General features: G+C 43.3%; 1 protein-coding gene across 1 annotated transcript; it reads right to left on the bottom strand.

Moving 5' to 3' along the window:
• Window positions 1-134: 134 nt before the first annotated feature.
• eea1 (early endosome antigen 1) lies at window positions 135-20,237 on the bottom strand. Its single transcript, XM_041939409.1, has 29 exons — window positions 20,107-20,237; window positions 17,391-17,468; window positions 17,182-17,294; window positions 17,019-17,073; window positions 16,823-16,888; window positions 16,661-16,691; window positions 16,478-16,582; window positions 16,069-16,190; window positions 15,363-15,518; window positions 13,325-13,441; window positions 11,667-12,005; window positions 10,849-10,998; window positions 10,455-10,574; window positions 9,656-9,859; window positions 9,265-9,465; window positions 9,031-9,144; window positions 8,678-8,833; window positions 8,401-8,540; window positions 7,871-8,201; window positions 7,633-7,734; window positions 7,349-7,543; window positions 6,979-7,161; window positions 6,544-6,729; window positions 6,321-6,452; window positions 5,660-5,845; window positions 5,312-5,550; window positions 3,305-3,425; window positions 3,061-3,159; window positions 135-2,964 (listed from the first exon to the last, which is right to left on the bottom strand). The coding sequence occupies exons 1-29, from the start codon at window positions 20,128-20,130 to the stop codon at window positions 2,842-2,844; spliced, it is 4,188 nt and encodes a 1,395-aa protein (XP_041795343.1). The 5' UTR covers window positions 20,131-20,237; the 3' UTR covers window positions 135-2,841.
• Between the last annotated feature and the right edge of the window lie 163 nt (window positions 20,238-20,400).

Below are 20,400 nucleotides of genomic sequence, written 5' to 3'. Positions count from 1 at the left end.
AACACAGTTTTTACTCCAGAGAGGTGAGGCTTGTTGATGAATTTGGCAGCTATATCAAAATGCAATTGATTCATTAAAAGAACACTTTTTTGTAAGTGAAGAACATAACATACGAGAAAATAGAAACATACTGGTTTTATTTAGGTTTGCCATGGCGATGAATTAGAAAATCAAGTGGTGCACGTGAACATAAATTACATGATTTCTCTCGTCCCTTCGGGCGAACTGACGTCACCCTGACTGTGGTAAATACATGGTGCGTGTCCCCGCTGACAGTGAGCAGTGACGTACGAGACGTTGGCCTAAGGCACACCTTCACGACCATGGAGTTATGATGACTCTAAACATGGAGAAAACGCCACAGGCCAGTTAAGTCATCATGCATGATAACTGACAGCAACACGAAGCAAGCCACAATTCAGTGTGCACGGGTCTGTGGTGCGATTCTGTAAAAATGAGTAAGACACTGATGAGTCCACACACATTTTCCACTGTTGTCATGTTTCTACATCCACAAGTGTTATATATTTCCTTTTTCTCTCTCAATACAAACATTTACAAAGATAATTATGACAGCCTTAGTATTAATGAGCAGTTAAGTACATCTGGGCTAGAAATGCTGAAGCCTGTATAAAGTTGGTGGTCCTACGTTTGTGGCTGGGTTCTCATACGGACGAGCCCAGAATACAATAAGGTGCAAATCATCTCTCTAGGTTTTCAGGGACTGTACAGCTTGACAGATAAACCACAAATCCTTGATCAAATGCAGGCAATGACACAATACTTGTGATCTCTAAGGTTTAGAAATAGTGCTTTTCCTGTGCCAATCTGAGGTAGACATAACGAAACCAATGCAACGCAAAAAGAGACAGGTGTTCTTGAGAGCCTGCAACTGAGATGGACGTTCTTTTTTTTCTGCAATGAGCACACAAGCATAAAGAGATAATTTGGTAAGCCAAAGTCTGAAACAAGCTGCTTGTTTGCAAAATGCCAGAACAGCCTGCATTGTCGCCTGGCTTACAGTGTTCCTCGCCTGCTCCACAATTGCACAAAAAAGATCTTATCGATATCTGTCGACAATTATAAATTACACAAAGCAGGAATTCACACTTACAGTGTCTGCAGCTGCAGACAGGTTGGACAGAGAAACGACAGCAACTGCTGCACCTGAAAGCAGCACCAGCGTCCCCAAACAACGTGCCAGAGAGATACTGTGGTTCTGAGCAGCCAACATTCGTACAGTGAGTGCATCTCAGCAGACAAACACAGCAGGCCTGAACACACGCTCTGTTACAGCAAAGTCACACACACACACAGCCACAGTTATTGCTTCAAAGCACTCACACACACTCAGGCACACACACACAAACAGCTCCAGCAGTAGTCAGTGCAGTTGAACAGAGACGAGCAGCAGGAATTAAAAAAAAAAGGAAACTTAAAATAAACATGCAGGCACCTTCGATGACTGCATTAGCAGTCTGCAGAAAGCACTATCACTTGCAGAAATTAGCACGCAAAGAGAAACGTGGCACAGCAAAGACAACTGACTGCTCATAAAAGCCTCTCAGACCGTCACACGTGCTGCGTTCATGATAATAATGTCGGACCCTGTGATTTAAAACTCAACAGCTTTCAGAGAGATGCTTAGAAAAATACTGAACTATGAAACAAAGTCAGGGTTTTCATCTCGGCTGTATTCCTGCTGCAGACATTCTTTGGTCATGAAATTAGGTTTAAACCTTAATTTCAACAAATACACAAACACGCTGCCGCACAAAGGAAACACACTGTAACTAGATTTGATGCCACGGTTGATCTCAGGTCCTGTGCAGAAAATCGCTGGTGCACACTGATGAATTGTTCCTTTTTACTGTTGAACATAATGTTGACATCTCACATGTTACGCTGTACAACCCAATGTTGACAGCGAGGATCTGGCACTCTTTCCCGGTGTGAATTTCTAAAAACATAAAGCATATTCTAACTTTTAAAACTTGTTCTTTTCATGAAATCCTGTCCACAAACATCATATGAAAACTTCAGCTGATTAACTTGTCGCCTTGTTTTGGGGCCAAATGAACTTAATTCACGTAATTCAGTTTAAGCACAAATAATGATTTCCTAAAGGCAAAAAACTATTTCAACACACCTTTGTGTTCACATGTCAATCTACATTTCATTCAGTTCAATACGAGTTAAACTGGCAACAAAATATCCCAAAATATTTTTGTAATTACTGATTTAAATTTCTCAATCAGTGATCAGATTGATGAAGTTACACACAGAAAATGCGTCACATGGACAAAATAGTTACTTGCATTTACCTTTGTAGGGCAGCAGTGATTTTCAACATCACTAATACAGTATTTACCTCCCCAGTCACTCTTTCAGTGTCGCACTGACCTCACGCCTCCTGATGCCAAACACTTCACAGCATACAAAGCAACCAGCTTGAAACTGCTAACGACGCCAAACAACGATGGAGATGTGAACACAAACTCAAAAGAACTTAAAATGGTGTTTAGTTCTCACTGTCTCCGCTCTCTGGCAGTCCACAGGAGTAGCAAAGGCACAAAAACAGATACAGACAATCCCAACCAATCCCACCACATTCCCGTCACATGGCTCTGGTGTCTCTTCATTAAAACCCTTCCATTATTTCCCTCCGCAGCAGAGCCAGGAGTCACATGCAGGTGGGAGTCTTCGCACAGGGTCTGTCCTCGATAGTGCACATTAAAATATGACAAAGACACGCCTTCTTCTGCCTGCTGGAGTAGGAAGAGGGGGAGTGGATAAGGGAGGGGGGTGTTCAGGGGGAGGTAAAGGGATGAGAGGGGGAAATCAGCCTTGGAGCTCCTCGAAGCACGTCTCGCAGACCCGCACTGGCTTTTTAGAGGATGGCGTGAGGGCGTTCTTCGCTGAACACTCGGCGCAGAATATGTTTCCGCAATGTCTGCAGTGGTGCTGGATGTGCACAGAGCAAACGTTGTGAGGTTAGACAATCAAATGTGTGTCCTGTTGCGTATTAAGCATCAATCATTGAGTCGACTTCGTTCTTACCTTCCTGACAGTGACGGAAAATCCCTTCCCACAGGCCATGCAGTTCTGCACTTCATGGTCCTCCGCCCACTTCCTGGTCAGAGACTGTGACTGCTTGATCTGAAAGCATGAACGGCAGCATCTTACTTTGTTTGCACTATAATGCAAAAAATGGTTGTACATCATTGCCACACATAATCTGTATGCTAGTGCTTCCTTTTGGTATTTTTCTTTTCTTCAACTCGTCGAGTGTTGGACAGCTGACCTGGAGTGACTGGTTCTCTCTGCCGAGCTCCTGCATGGCTGCCGTCGTGTCGTCCAGCTTCCTCCTCAGCTCCACCACTTTGGCCTGCAGTTTCTCTATCTCACCTTCACCCTTTACACACCTGAAGCACAACCACAGGACATTGATGATTTGTGTGTATATGCTCATTAATTAGTGGCTCAGGAGGATTTACACCCCCACTACTTGGCTGGTTTCATAATAGGCTGTTAATTAATAATTTCAGTGCACAGTGTTTGGAGGAATTACAACTTGTCTTCTGTGTGATTTTTACTTACCAGAGCGCTCTATAGTTACCAGGTGGATTTGCCTTAATTCAGTTTTGACTAAAGACATTAGACCCATTCACTTGCTACCCAGAACACAAGCACACAATTGGCCTGACTCACTAGATGCAGACTGTGGATAGAAGCCGAACCTTCTTCGCGCTAACCTGGTCTCTATGAATGAACATAAACAATCTTTTGCTGTTATTTAGCCATTTCAATGCCAGGGCTCGTCTTCTCATGTGTAAAAGCTCCACCAAAACAAATTCCCACCAGATACTATTTTGCAAGGGTACCGTCACTGCATCCTTCATTGTGATTGGTTTAAAGAAATACAAACACAGCTTTTTATCCCACAATACCAGAATGATAATCAGTGCAGCCACACCTTTGTTCAGTGCTAAGGTCTGGTGATGCGAGACTAGCACACAGTCAATCCATGTTTTCATACCCATCAAGACTGATATTAGACAAAGGAGTGCAAAAGGGAGTTCATACCAAAATTAAACACATCTGTACTCTGAGGATTTATGCACACTCTCACAGTGAGGTGTGACATGTTTCACCAAATAGGAAGGGTCGGCAGCTAATTCTTTGCTTTTCCAAAGGAGCTGTACTCAGGTGCAGGAGCACTGTCTGATTGTTGTTCAAACCACCGTTTATTTCCCCTGAAATGTATGTCTGCACGCAATTTAACAACAGTACACTCGCATGCACATACAAACTTATGCATTGCATACATAGAATGTAAAGCATTTTACTTTTAATACGTGTATTATAATCATAAGTAACTGAACAATGGCTTTCCCCTTCATTTCGAAATTGGACGTATACAGACAAACTGCTGACTCACATTCAGCTAATTGGCCTTTCATGTTCTGCTACATGTACCTCTTCCCTTTGCAAGTGTGCTGCAGTGATACATGCAACAGCCTATAACAGGCCTAATTTATAATGAATTTCACATGATAATTTTAACTATCATTTGTTATGCACAAGGAAATGAAGTTCTTTAAAAATGTGAGACTGTAAATGAGTGAATTTAAAGTTGTAGGAGATATGTGGGCAAAACTAACCCTGAGGCAACATTCAGCAGCTCAGAGTGACTGAGTGAGACAAGGCAGCCCTATAATAAAGAAGATTTGAATCAATGTATTAACCAGAATTAGTGTGACAGAGCTTTTTTCTCCTTGCAACTGAATGCAAGTGCTTGTTTTAAAGGGATGTGTTAGATACATTTGGAACAAAATCCTGGTGACTTCTGAGGCCATTCAGCACTGGATGCAATGGTTATAATAATCTGAATGTGTCTCCTAAAAAGCATGTTGCAGCAAAAATCTGACTATGGATAACCAACTTATGTTTTCTCTTTTAAGCAGCTGACTCAAGTCATCACCTCTGAAAACAGCCACAAGTGCTTCCACATATGGATTCAAATCATTCTTCTCTTTAACAACTCTTGCTACTTTTTCTACAGCCAAACAAGAACATGCAAAAACCTTTAAAGACTTCTCAGAATTTTTAAGAAACTAGAATTACCAACTCATCGTAGTGTGACAACACCATCACCTGAAGCTCAATATCAGCAGGACCAATGAACTTGTGGTGGACTACACTGTTTCAAGTATGGACGTTGCAGCAAAGAAGCTCCAACGCAGAGGCATAACAAAGAGTCGTTACTTGCAGGTAGACGTGCTGTTAAAGGGATACGATATCAACTCACCTTTCCAAAAGAGCCCGTCTCTCGTCCTGGTTGTTCTGGACGGTGGCCTCCAGCACAGCGATCTCTCCTCTCAACTCATCTGTCTGCTTCTCCAGTTCACCGACTCTCCGCTGGCTGCCCTGCCACTCTCTCTTCAGTGTGGCCACATTTTCATTCAGAGCCGTCACCTGCACACCCATCTTCGCTTCTGCCTCCTCCCCACGCTTCACCTGCTCTTCTTTGGCTCGTTTCTCGGCCAACTTGGGAAGGAAGCATTAATCGTGTCAAGGAAAGTGTCGGAAGGCGACTGAATGACATTTAAATGCACTCTTTTAAAATAATTCGCTGTGATTTGGTGGTTGAGCCTACCAACTTATCCTGGACTTCCTTGGTTTGGGCGAGGAGCTGCTCCTCTCGCTGGCGCCTGCTGTCCCTGGTGGCCTGGTGCTCTTTCTGCTCCTGCTTGAGGGCACTCTGTGCAGCCTCCACCTGACCCTGCAGCTCCAGTTTCTGCTGGATCAACAGCTGTTTGGCCTCTCGCAACTCACTCAGCTCCTGAAAAGCAACAAATACTTAGTTCAATATGCAATATTTGGCCTTTAAGGCACTTGTAGTGTCTCTAAGGAAAGAAGCAGTGTGTCAATACTGTAAATGAGATCACAGATGGGGTTAAACTTTAAAAGGCTTGAGCAGGTCTGGGTTTAGGGGGTTATTGCTAGGACAACAGATTCACATGGACTTTAAGACAGCTTAAGACAGGACTGAAAAATCCAGGCTCACATCAAATTGTCGACTCAAGCATGCTTAGCTATAACTTTAAAGAATGTGGCCCCGATGACCTGCAGTATCCCTGAGTTAAGCTGTTTACATAAGACACAAGCCTGGGAAGCCAGTTATGTCAGCCAGTGTGGGACATAAAAAGGCGCCCCACTCTGACACTTGTACTATTAACTATTTCTCTGAGGTATAGTCCCCTTTCAAACAAAAGAAAGACATTGGTAGTTGTTGCTTGTTATGAAAAGTCACTGACCTTCTCGCTCTTCTCTGTTAATGCTTTTAATTCAGAAGTCAGTCTGGTGTTATTCTTTTCCAGGACACTCTTGGCTTTGTTCAGCTCCTCCACTTTACTCCTCTCCTTCTCCAGTTCCTCCTTTACTTGACCCTGGGTGAACAAGCACTGTTCACTATATATGAACTTAATCACATCAAGTCCTAAAAGTGTTTGTGTGTGCGTGTTGCTCTGTTTGTCGGACCTGTTGCTTCTGTAGTTCCTTCAAGTTTTGTTCTTGCTGTTGGAGCTTCTGGTCCCGTTTTGCCAGCTCCTGCTCCAGCGAGCCGCGGCCCGTCTGCAGGTCCCGGATCTGAGCCTCTAAACCTGTCTGATGGGTTCGGTTAGCTGCCAGCTCCTCCTGAGCCAGGTTCAGCTTCTCTTCTGATGCCTGCAGTCAAAAGTCACCCAGTGAGGAGGGTCCAGAGAGGAATCCAAAAAAGCAGCTACATATAGGACTATGGGAGCAGCTCAGAGGCGTGTGTTCATTTTGTCCAGATTGATCAACACTCCCTATCCTTAATCCACCTCTGACAATCAGCTAGAAGTGATGCAGCATCACAGCTTCTCTGCGAATTCAACATTCAACATAACCTCCTCTCATCCTCTACTGCTCCAGCCCTCGCTGTATTAAGCCTACCTTCAGGTCTTGACGCAGGGCAGAGACCTCAGACTCCTTGCCGTAGAAGTCAGACTGAAGCTTAGTGTGGCTTTCCTGGCTTCGCTCCAAGGCCTTCTGCAGCTCTGACGCCCGACTCTTCTCAGCGGCCAGCTCCTGGCCGAGACCTGACGCCTGCGCCCTCAGCTTACTCTCCTCTTCTGTCTGCAGATAAGCACATTCCGCTCATTCAGAAAAACGTATAAGATTGTCAATGTACTACACAAATTACTTCACAGCAACCCTGTGGGAGTTAATATCAACCCTTTCACAGTAAAGGAGGTGCACCTATGTAGGGTGACAGTTGACAAGAGTATGCATGCCCGTGTTTGTGTCTAAAAATGCTACTTGCCTTCTTGACATTAACATCCTGTAACTCTGCCACTTGGCTCTTCAGTTTCTTCGTCTCCTCCTCAAAGGACCCCTGAGCTGTCTTGAGTTGTGCCCGCAGCTTCTCCAACTGATTCTCTTTCTCCTTCAGCACCTCCTGAGTCTTTGAGTATTGCTGCTCCACTGTGGTCAGCTGCACTGTCAACTTTTTCTCTGCCTGGCATTTGCAGACACACAACAGGCCGTTAGGTGTTACATTCAAATACAATAATTCTTGATCTTCCTTTTTATTCCCTACAAGCTTACTTCTCTCATCTGCTCCAACTGCTCTTTAGATTCGTTCATTGCCTTGGTGATGGCCTCATTATTCTTAAGAAGCTCCTGTCTGGCTTTTTCATTGGCCTTTTCCTGAGGATTAACACAGATTGATGTTGTCAGTGCCCTGGTGTTGAAATGAGGCGGCTTTGTGTTACTCTTTGTTGGAAGACAAATTTCACAAAATAGAAAAATAACTTTGTTTTTGATTGCAGCTTACTGAACCTACCTTCTCCCCCATAGCTGACTTATGGTTCTTCCTCTCTGTGTCCAGTTGACTCTGACTCTCTTTCAGAGCCTTTTTAGCCTTTCCTAGGCTCTCCTGTATAGAGGCAAGCTCCTTCCTTTGAGCCTCTTTCTCCTGTTGGGCCTTCTGCAAGTCCACCGCCAGGCTCTGAGCTTTCCTGTCCTGCTCTGCATGCTTAGTCTTTCCCTCCTCGGTCACCTTGTCCAGGGTTACCTTCAGAGCAGCTTTGTCCTGCTCACTGTTTTCCAGCTGCTGCTGAACGTCACTCAAAGCAGCTGCTTTTTTCTTTAATTCCTCTTGTAGTGTTGTAGTCCTTAGTAGTGGAAAGGCCATTTATGTTGTTTTAGGGGCAATTCATCAGAATGCAAATTAAAAAAACAAAATACAAGCATATGGTTGTGCCATCACTAAAATACATGCACAGAGGGTTTAGTTACAGATGTATTTATTACTCACTTGCAAATCTTAATCAGATTTTACTAAAGCTAACACACCAGTATAGTTTATCTCACCCTGCTTTCTCTGTCTCCAGCGAGTGCTGCAGCTCCTTAGCTTTCCGTTTAACCTCTGAACCCTCCTTCTGCAGCTTTTGTATTTCTTGCTGCACCTGGTCACGTGCAGACTGCAACTCCCCAACCTGTGACTCCAGTTTCTGTCAGATTACATTAAAACACCAGAAAATAAGATGTATGTATGCTGGGGACACTTAAGACAGGAAAAAAATTTGGCCTAAAATTAGCCCTCTTACAGTCTATTATCAGGTACTCACAGTATGGACTGAACACAAACCTTATTGAGCCCCACCAGCTGCTCTATACGTTGCTCTGAGACCATTAGTTTGTCTTTGCATTCCTTCAGACTGGCTTCCAGCTGTGTGCACTGCTCCTGTCTCTCCTTGAGCCTTTGCACCTGCTCCTCCACCTTCTTCTGAACTTTATTCAGTTCCTATGCAAGATGATGGAAGAGGGTGTAGGACAAGAGGAGGGGGAAAGTGAGTAGCGTGAAGGGGGAAAAGGAAAAAAACAACACATATAAATCAGAGTGACTTTTTTCAAAGGAAAGAAATTACAGGTAGATTACCACAGACAGTGTGCTGCGTTTCACCCAAATTTTAACACCAGTGGCACAAAGAAGGCCCTAACCTGCTGCTTGTCCTGCAATGCATGCTGAGCAGTCTCCAGGTTGTTCTCCAGATTAGCCTTCTGTGCAGCCTTGGCAGCCTCTGCAGATAGCAACATCTCGGTCTTTGCCTTCAGCTGAAGAGAAACAGACCCACAAAAACTGTTGCTCTGTTATAAAGTCAATGAACACAAACTGGAGAACAATATCGATGTCCCCACTGAATGTTATCAAACATAAATTACATAGAGACTTACCTGAGCATCCAGCTGGGCTGCTTTCTCCTTGCTGTCTGCAAGCTGGGCAGTGAGTTCATTTACCGAGGTCTCAAGGGTGTGGGCTCGGTCCTGGGCTGAGCGCAGCAGGGTCTTCTGCTCCTGGACCTGCTCATGGAGGTTATCCTGGGCTTGCTTGTTGCTCTCCGATTGGTTCTTCAGCTTGTCTGTCAACTGTGTAACCTTTAAGACCCACATGTACAAAAAAGGCTGTGAGCTCAAAACGAGATTCCTGTCATTGCTGTACATTAAAGTTGAGTACATTTCTTAGTTGTGTGGGGGTGATATTAGTCTTCTGTCACATCAATTGTGCACTCCAGAGAAGTACCTGCAACATGAAAATGGACCTTTCAAAGTGTGTGTGTGCACCCACCTGTTCTTGTAGTGCATGGTTTTTCTCTTTTAGCTGATTGAGCACAGCCGTCTCTCCCTCCCCGGCCTGGATCTTGGCACACAAGTCCTCTCTCTCAGCTTCCAGCTGGCTCACAATGTCCTTACTCTTCTGCAGCAGAGCCTCTAGATTCTGGATCTTCTGGTCTTTGTCTCCAATCTGACGTAGCACCTGCTCCAGGTCATTCTACAGCAGTAAGGCAAACCAGCATAGCAGAAAGGTCACATTGTGTAGTTTGACAGAAATACTTGTTTCAATTTAGACTTTCATGCTGTGTGTGAGGTATATATGCAGACCACATCAATTCTCACACAGGCATACTGCACCAGTTTCTTTTTGTTGTTGTTAGTGAACAGACAAAATGTTACGCCATCAGGATTATGTGAAATTTGGTGTAATCTTATAAGGCTTCTACCCACAGGGGCTTTAAATAATAATCAAAAGAAATTTCCTTCTCATAGTAATATACAGTATAAGGCAACACTGCCATGTCACAGCTTTCTGTACTATTATGCATCAAACAAACATAATGAACTACATTTTCAACTACTTAAGGATGAAGAGCAGCCCTATTAGCAAGCTCAAGTCTAAAAGAAATAATGAAACATCATCATCACAGAATTATCACCCAACATTGTTGTTGTGACTCTCCTCTGTGATCAGTTCATGACATGTATAAAAATCACATCACACATTATTCCAAGTAGATTTTAAAGCTCACTGTACAGCACAGCCTCTCTTGGCTCTATTGTTTTCAGAGGGTTTTCCTTGTGAACAGTACCTGTGCTTCGCGGAGTTTGCCGTTAGTGTTTTGCTGCAGTGCCTGCAGCTCCTGGTGCTGCTGCTTGGCTTTCTCCAGTTGGTGCTGCAGGTCTGTATTCTTACTGGCACTCTCCTTCAACTAAAGAAGCAAAACAGAGAAGCATTTAGATTTATTTTCCTCATTTTCTTGTTTTGTTTTGTTTTTACAATTAAACTAAATACATCAATTTCATAGCTATTTTGTGGATCTTACAAATTCTGTACGATCACTCAGTTTCATGAATCTTTGTTAGGATTTTATATTGATTAGTTTGTTATTAGGAGATCTTTCATGAGCTGTAGGTTTTGTTTTTGTATGTTCTATTACACTCAGTTTCCCCGTGTCGATCATTAAAGTTTCATCTGCTGCCTACCTGTTCTTCTGCACGGGACAGTTTGAGCTGCAGGTCAGCTGCTTGCTGCTCGCGGTCTTTTAGTTTCTCCCCAGACAGCTGCCTCTGTTCTTTAAGACGACCTTGTACCTCACCCAGCTGCCTCTCCGCCTCCAGCAGTTTGGCGTGCAGCTAGAAAGAGCACACAGAGGGCCATAAGGATTAAGAAATAAAAAATATGTCAGATACTTGGATGAAGAAGGTGGTCTGGAATTATCTTTGACTTGCTTTTTAACACATTACTGTATGACATGTGTGCATCGATTATTAGTGATTTCTTTCAATTGCAATTCTGCTGTTGTGCAATTTTTTTATCTGTCACTCACTACTGTGCTCTGAAATGTACTGGGCAGGGTCAGTACATATCAAAGACAATGGTCAAAGCTTCACCAGTTCTCAGTAAGTGCTGCCAAGTGTGCTGGACAGGCTACAACACTGCAGTTTTTGACAAGAAGAGGACACAAAAGGCTTGTTCTTTTGCAACAATGTAAATGTGCTCTCTTTCAAGATGACAATGTCCTTATCCAGGGGGTTCGAGGGGCCCCGGAATGGTTTGATGAGTTTGTAAATGACATGAACTATATGCTATGATCCTCAATGTACTCACCATCATCGTCAGAACATTAAATGATGGAATATCTTTTGGAGTAATGGTGTTCATTCCTCCAACACTTCCACAGAATCTATCAAAAGGTGCACTAAAGCTGCTGTTGTTTTCTTCTTTTGTTATGTACATCAGTATATCACTTGTTCCTGAATGTCATCAAGCCCTGTGTGTGATCTTTATCCACCCTACTCACCTGACTGATCTCAGTCTGCTGCTGAGCACCGTGGCTCTCTTTTTCTTCCCTTTGCTGTTCCAACTGTTTCCTCTCAACCTTCAGCTCTGCATGCTTCACCTCCAGCTCCCCAATCTCACTTTTAAACTTTGCCACCTCCTCAGCCCTCTCTCTGAGCTCCGCCTGGGTCTTCTGCAGGGAGGCCTCAGCCCCAGAGGCCCGAACCTGGAGCTCTTGAACCTCCAGCTCCCTCTCCCTCAGGCTGCCTTGAACTCCCTTTCTGGCAGCCTTCTCAGCCCCCAGACGCTCCTCCAGTTCCTCATACTCCTTCTCCTTACGTGCAAGCTTTTCAGACAGGCTCTGTAAGAAGAGGAAAGGACAAGGTGAGGCAGATGAGCGGAAGTTGATCAAAGGTTTGGGAATTATGTGGGTGAAAGATGTAGGATTGAAAGCCAGGAAGCAAATGAGTCAAAAACTAGGAATTGTTTGAGTCATTCGTTAAACCACACTGTAACATAAACCTTTGGTCTTTACTAAGTTAAAACGGTTGCTGTGATAGGAGCTGCACAAGGCACAAACACCCACCCTTCCTGTCATATAAGCTATGGAAAATGGCAGTTGGCTGTCAAGTGTCAAGAGTAAAGCGAGGTATGGCATTACTCTATTTTACGACACAGGACTTGGAATGCTGTGCTATGTGTACAGCACTTACCTCAGAGTTGGCAGTAAACTTGGCAACACAGTGATAAAGAACAAAATGCTGTTAATAGTGGAGCGTGCTGCTAACTAGAGAGTGTGACAGGGCACCCGGACTTCACAGACATTCAATAAACCTCAGCAGGCTACTACAACAGCTGGCCAACATTAACAACCCTCTTTCTCTTTCTCCTCCTCTTCTGTTCAGCCGTCTTCCATCTCATGGCCTTGCTGCCGTCCTTCTCATGTGTCACTGTCACAGCTCCCTGCTGGGTCTCTCCTCTCTAATCCCAGAGTTACAGACTAATGAAACCCCTGTTTTATTCGCCTGTCTGTTCTTAGTCCTGATCCTCTGTGTCTCTCTATCCCTTCATCACGTTTGTCTCCATTGTAGTGCGATGGGCATTAGGGTATCCTGTTGTGAGGAGATGTGTGGGGTGGGGGGGGGCGTCACAATGAAGATGAAGCTGTCGTACCCCTCTCTTACCCAGAAACATACTTGGCTGACGTGCCTGACGTTGGAGGATTTAATCTCTGGCAGGAACCCTGTGCCTCAATTCCCCAGTTCCCATTGCACCAGCACATTTACCTGTGATTGTATTTCACTCCGAGTGACAGCCTGGCATGGCAGGGAAGAGATCCCCCCCTGCTGGTTTAATTATAGGCCTGCGTGTGATTTCTTTTTAATCAACATGTCTGGGTTGCCAAATAAGGCTGGTGACAGCAGGGAACTGTGACAGGGCCTGATGCAGCAAAGTTTAAAGTTTACAGATACTGAGATGGCATGCTCTGCATTTGAGAGCATGCTGGCAATGTAAGTGTTTACATTGGTGGAGTAAAAGTAAAAACTACACAATCTCATATGGTGTGTGGCAGATGCTGTAGCAGACATGTTTGTGCCTGCAGTAATCTGCTCAGAATGACAAACCCGTCACATGACTATAATTATTGTAGTTATTTGGTTCTGGTGGTGTATGTGTCACCTGGCTTTGCTGCTGCAAATTATTCAGATCACTCTGCAGCTGGTGGATCTGTTGCGTGTAGACGGCTGCTTCCTGTGGACCCTTCTCCAGCTCTGCTTTTAGTTGGGATATGGTCATCTGCAATACAATAGACAGACATGTTACACTTTCTGCAAGATGCGCAAGGTGAACATTCAAAGAAGTGAGGCACCACTGTGAAGGACTGACATAAAAGAAGAAAACAAACAGAAAATGGATCAGTACAAACCAGGCAAAAACCCAACAAAAACATGAAAGGATAGCACACCGTTAAAAAAACGTATTTTCCGAAGAACTTTTCAAACTCAGAGAAACTCAAATGGATGAAAGCAAATTTGGGGCCAATTTGAAACATATTTTACCTCCAGCTTACGAATCTTGAAGAAAGAGTGAGTGTTGGAGGGGGATACAGAATGTGAGGAGCAGAAGAAGAAGAAGGGGAAGGAAAGAGAGAGACACAGACAAAAGGTAAGTCACAATACAACAGCAAAAGGCCAATCTGCAACACAGAGCAGGATGCTGCTGGGATGAAATAATCCAGTTCATCACAAATTTCTCACACTTGACCGTGACATCTTTCCTCCAGGAAAGGTTAAAGAGGTCGACTGACAGAATCTCCCCATGGTTAAACAATAGCAGCATTAGTGAGATTAAGAGAATCTGTTGAGCAGCTGAAAGAAAATGGAGGAAAACTGGGCTCACAGTTCACAAAAAAGCCACAACTGTCTCTAACGAAGCAACACGTCTGGCAAGAAAGGATTACTTTTCCAAGATTATTACAGAGAATACTGGGAACTCTAGAATATTATTCTCCACTAATGACCAGCTCCTCAGCACCGCCCCCACCCGTCCACCGTCCTCTGCATCAAATAGTGATGAACTTTTTCAATAACAAAGTAACCTTAATCAGAACTAGCACTGCAGCTGGTGTGAACACAAATGACCTCAGCAAACCCTGTAAAAAAGATGTAACCATTGGAAAATTCACCTGTATTACATTAACTGAGCTCTGCAAGACTGTCATTGAGTCTAACTCCTCCACCTCATGTGTTGACCCTGTACCTACAGCATTTTTAAAGCGGGTGCTAGACACTGTTTCTAGTCATGTCCTGAAGATTAATAAATACGTATCTGCAAACAGGCATCTTCCAAGATGCCTTCAAAACTGCTGTTGTAAAGCCCTTACTAAAGAAACCCAACCTACATGGTCATGCTGAATCCTTTCTTAAAGGAAATAATTTGATGGAGGAATTTCAGTCAGGCGACCAACTCAATGAGGTTGGTCTTTCTGACTGTGTGTCTTCGTGGTTTGGTTTGTTTTTTGCTAAGTACTGTTGCATGAACCTGACTGCAACTTTAACTGTTGCCCCTTACTCTTGCTACAATGCTGGCATTTCATTGGCTGACCTTGAAACTGGCTGCTGACCCTAACACCTCCTACATGTTCATACTGGCGTGTAAAGAACTACAACTACAGCCACTTACGAATTATAATCCTGAGAGCTATTCGATAATAAAAAAACCTGACAATTTTCAAAAATATTCCCCATGTGGTTCCTCACTGTGTAAAAACACAAATTATCTGCATTTGCAGAGATGTAGAGAGGGAGAAGTTCAGGCCCTGCCTGACAGAACCCTGGATGAAAAATGCAGGAAATAAGGCTGAATTATTCACCAGGCATTAATTAGTGAGAATCAGGCACAAAGCCATCTGCTATGACTTCACTACAGTACATCGAAGCCATTTCATAAGTTATTTCAGAGCTATTTTTGTATAAGAATCTTTAGAGCAGTTTTCTGCCAAAAAGTGCAGTGGCCTGAGCAAATGATGGGCAAAATGGACAGGGGGTCAAATAATATCGACGACACTATAGTTCACATGAACTCTACAATCTTCTAGATGATTATGTAATGTGTGCATGTTTATGTGCTTGCAACAACTTGTTGCAACGCTTCGGAGAAAAGTTAAAGTTAGGATCAGTAAGTGAGACCTACAAGACATTAGTGTTTCGTCCCCCACCTCTGAGGTAGTGTAATTAGCCTGCAGCTGTTCGTAGTGGTTTTTGAGGCGTTCCGACTCCTCCTCCCTCTCACGGGTCATGCTGTCCATCAGAGTCTGGACCTGCACCAGCTCCTTCTGCAGCACCTCCACATCCTCAACTCCTGGTCGCTGCAGCTAGGGGGCAGAGCAAAGGCATTGTGTTAAAACCATGAGGGCTGGGGTGGGGACAACAGGCTTTTTGGTATTAAGATTAATCAAAACTAGATGTCCTTGGAAATAGCTGAACTGTTCACAATATGGATGTCTCCAGGCCATTCAAGACTTATTTATGAAAATGCTGAGGAGACATCAACAGAAGCTACTGCCTGTCCAGGAAGCTCTAGCCCACCAAAACTATATTTGTCTGGAGCCTCTCTAAACTCTGAACAGTTCAAAACATTTAAGGACAGATAACATAAAAGTGCAACTGCACAGCTCTAATTTACTAAATTCTTTGGATGAGGTTCTATTTCACGTTTCTATAACAGCGGTGAAGGGATTGTCCAGGTACGACCTGCTTTGATTCTTCCACCAAACAGCTCAGAGCAGATGTCATGGCATTAATGCAGCATTATTTATTCCAACTCCAAAGCTTAACATTTATAAAAGAAAGATCTATATAAAGTATGTCTCAAACCTTGTGAGAAGAGAATGAATGCCAACCGAAATTTAGTGAGTGTTGTACCAGTTCTGTTTGGAGTCTCTCGTTCTCCTGCTTCTCTTTCTGCAGCTGTTCAGTCAGTTTGTTCAGCCTCTGGTCGGAAGCCTCTCTTAGGCTCTTCTCCTCATCGTAGCGGGACTTCAAGTCTGTCAGATTGAATAATAAAAAATTTAAAGAGAAAAAAAAGCCCATTTAATGATATTGAAATTTAAAAAAAAACTAAAATACCTCTCTTTTTTGAGGAAAACATTATCAGTGTAAAATGTCTTAAGGCTGTACCAAAAAAAATGCTGAAGAATTAACAGCAACTTGCGCTTGATTTAACAATGGATGGATTGAGTTTAACAGTGGTGCATTAAAAGAGTACTTCAGTGTTGTTAAATGATGCAGACCCATACACACAGGACTCCCAGTTTTCCAGCCCCACACTAACCTACTATTTCCGTGGCCAGCTGGGCAGCCTTCTGCTCAAACAGGTCTTTCATCTGCTTGATGTTAAACTTTTCTGTCTCTGCTTCATTTAACTTCCTTTCAAGGACTGAGAAAAGAGCACCACATATTAGCAACTGATGTTGGATATCTTTTTCACAGTTATTTTAAATATAATGTCCCCTACCTGAATCCTCCGAGTCCATCTGCCCGTCGTTCTGTGGAATCGAGGGAAAGATAGAAACATGTACAGTAAGAGTACGCATTGCCATCATGCTTTATTAAGCAGTTTTACATCCCTGAATGGCAATTTTATAATAATACATATTAAATATCTTGAATGAATTACTTGCTTCAGTTGTCCTTGGAATTTGTCTAACTCCTTCTTGAGCTCTCCGGAGAACCATCGTTCCTCCTAATCAGATGAAAATACACACGCACACACACACACACGCACGCACACACACAAAATCAAGTCTATCAAAGTCTCATGGTATGAACCGACCATTTACACACCTCTGTTGGGTTCAGATAGTCGACTATACCTTGAGAGAAGCATGCAGGTCCTGGACCTCTTGCCGCAACATTGTAAGGTCTTCCCTAGAAGGAGGAAAGAGTTCATTCACAAAGATACACAAAGTAAAATCTTGTCAAGTACACTGTGTAATTAGACTCTTTGTAATAATTACTACATCAGTAATATCTCACCGAGTGGGGGCCACATGAGCAGGCAGGTCTCCAGTATCATGGAACAGCTCATAGTGCTTGAACAGCTCCTCTGCAGAGTTGTGAGACTTCATGCACTGAGGACAGATGAAGCCCTGAACCCAGAAACACACCATCAGACAGCGTCAATTCTGCAGCTCTTCTTGCAAGCTACAAGTAATCAATTAAGATGAACCAAGCGTCCACATTACCTCAGATGTCTGATCATGGTTAAGGTCTGTGCTGGGCTGCTCCGACTCTGCGTTCTGGGAGCCTCCTTTCCCAGGAGTCTGAGGAGGAGAACGTAGACTTGATTGGTAAGCATTATGTAAACATAATAAAGACAGACAGACATTGGCCGATTTGATGCTTGTGCTCTAGTATTGTTTGTAAAGTTTGCATCTTGGTAAATGCTGGATCAAGAGAACAATAATCCATTTCAGAAAAGAACAGAAAAGCGGCCTGGGCCTTCTACAAGAGTACTGGTACACATGCCTGAAAATCAACTATGCCGGGTGCAACTTAATAACATTTAGCACATTTAATGTGAATGATTAGCTCTACCCTGGAATGTTCTTGTATTCTCCTTTTAAAAGCGTGTTTATTTAAGATCCGGTATATACCACCACCATGCTTTATGGTAGGGATGGTGTTTGCGTCAAACATTTAGTATGATGGCCAATTGATCCACTTATACTGTATCTCATCAGTCCAGAAATCCTTCTTTCACTTTGATTCAGAGTCTCCCACAACTGGCAAACATTTGCCCAGATGTCATTTGAGTTTTTTTCTGCAGCCGCAAAGCTGTGACTGGTGAAGCACCCAGGCAAAAGTATGAGCAGTGTCTCCCATCTGTGTGTCCACAGGCCTCTGGTCTCACGTGTTATTCTCACAAGTACACTGTATTTGAGGACAGCCTGCTCCAGAGAGATTTATAGCTGTGCCATATATTTTTCCATTTGTTATGACTGACCCAATGATAGGTATACTTACTGCCTAGGAAATGTTCTTGTATACTTGACTTTCCTCCCCTGTTACTTTCCAATAACATGTTTGCATATGTTTTGCAAATGTAGTTTTTGCAAGACAATTCTATCCCAGTTCAGTTTTGTGATTCTGAAAATTATGTAACTTAAAAATAATAATAACATGCATTATCACAGCCCTGTACATAATATACAGTCAGACACTTGGCCAGGTTACATTAAACAACACAGCCTGTAAATTAGATCATTGAAGGGGAGAAAGTGTTAGACTGACGAAGAAAAAAAAATTAAATCAACTACGCAGTTCGGAGGTAGCCTGCAGTGGGGGTCACTTCAAATCAGCTCAGTCACAGACAGTGACAGTCTGAATGAATGAATCAAAATGATTTCATCGGTTTATGTGTCCTGGGAGGAGGACTTTGAGCACTTATAACAGAGTCACCTCAGAGCCTGTTGGAGAGCAGACAAACAGCACTCTGAAGGCAGGCTCAGCATTTACATCATGGAACAACCTTTGATCCAACTCATACAAACTGACTGCATAAGACAGCACTACTCTGACTTTATCAAAATAAAAATAATACTTAGCTCAGAAAGGCAGCATAAACACATTATTGACTAGATTTAATTCAATATAGGTCCTACGCACAAATCAGAACTTTACTATTTCTTAGGGATTTATTATACTGTCTTGAAAAAGACTGACATGATTTTTGTCTTCCTCCTTCACCATTAAGCCTAGAGTTTAAAACATGAGTACTATCAAAATAATAAAAATTTGGTCAAAGGTGAAAAGAGTAGCTCTGTCATGATACAGCAATAAAAAGCACTGTAATCATTACCACGGCAATGTGTTCGTGGCCATAAACGGTCAGACCAAGCCTGTGGTTCCCAAGCTTTTCCACATGGAGGACAGATGTGTATTACAAAATTTAATCACATTGTTTCCTATAAGCCTGCGATAACGTATGCGTTGTTAGCTACACAGTTTGAATCATTAACACGCTACTGCACATGATGGGTGTAGGTTTATGTAAAGGGGAAACGGAAGAAAACAGTGATTCTTAACATTAAATATATTTATTTCGTTTCCAATAAAATCCCTCGGAGGTTACAAGTCCCAGCCTGACAATCCCTGACCTAAATGCATGGCGTTTAAAGGTGAATTTTTCTGGTTTCAAGGCCGGGACTTCAAAGTGTACACAATGATGCAGTCAACGCTAGCAAAGCCCTATGGTAAATGTAGTCCATACACAGAAGCTAACTAAGTAGCTAACCTCTGTTAGTCCCACCTCTGCTTTTACTTGACAAGCTGGCTAAACCCATGTCACCATTAACATTAGCAAAAACAGTAAATTGAAACGCATATTTTTTCCGTGTTGCGGTCAGCCAGCTGACACAGGACTTCCCGACAGTCAGTGTGTGGCTAACGTCAGTGTTAGCATGTGATGAGGGGACGATGAATTAACCCACCGCTGTAACATTGCTAGCTACACATGAAACGGAAACCATCAAAATAAAACGATTTGGTGACCAAGCACGTTAGCTAGCTAAGTTTTTCCATACTCGACTAACCCTGGCAATGTGGGCACATTAACTAATTGGTTTACACCCGCATTATAGACATGTACTAGCTTGCTACATCACGGTCAACGATAGCATCAATCAACCGAAGCAAGTTAGCATTTAATGACTAGCCATGTCAACCTCATACAAGGAGCGCTTGATATGTCACTACGATGTGACGGGTAACATTTTTTTCCCCATACGAGAAACTCCCGTTGGCTAAAAACAGAACCCGCCCACCCGCAACACTCCGTGTTATAAAAGGTGCGTCCCTACCATGAAAATGGACAGGAATAGGCCTGTGTCTGTTAAGGAAAACGACTCTTTTTAGCCACACAAAAGCGACACGGCTGACTTTGTTGCAACAGACGCTTACCATCTGAAGTATCCGTCTGAGCATGGCCTCGTCTGTGTTTGTCCGGACACAAAATCCAATCAGTTTCCCAAATGGAAAGTTTACGTCGCTGTACAACGAACACCTGACCGAGCTCAGGCAGCAGCGGCGAATGGGCGGGCCATGGAGAGGATGGTGAAGCAGGACACGCAGAACTCGCTCAATTCAAGATTATGAAGAGTGCTGTCATGTCATGTTCCGCTGCACTGATTAAAAAAAAATGTGGCAGTGGAATTGCTCAAAAAACGTTTATTTTGAGGTTTTATATACAACATG

Source organism: Chelmon rostratus, chromosome 6 (assembly GCF_017976325.1).
Source record: "Chelmon rostratus isolate fCheRos1 chromosome 6, fCheRos1.pri, whole genome shotgun sequence".
In the NCBI taxonomy this organism is placed as follows: Eukaryota; Metazoa; Chordata; class Actinopteri; order Chaetodontiformes; family Chaetodontidae; genus Chelmon; species Chelmon rostratus.
The sequence above is the reverse complement of the archived record's forward strand: the minus strand, read 5'-3'. Positions and strand labels throughout refer to the sequence as shown.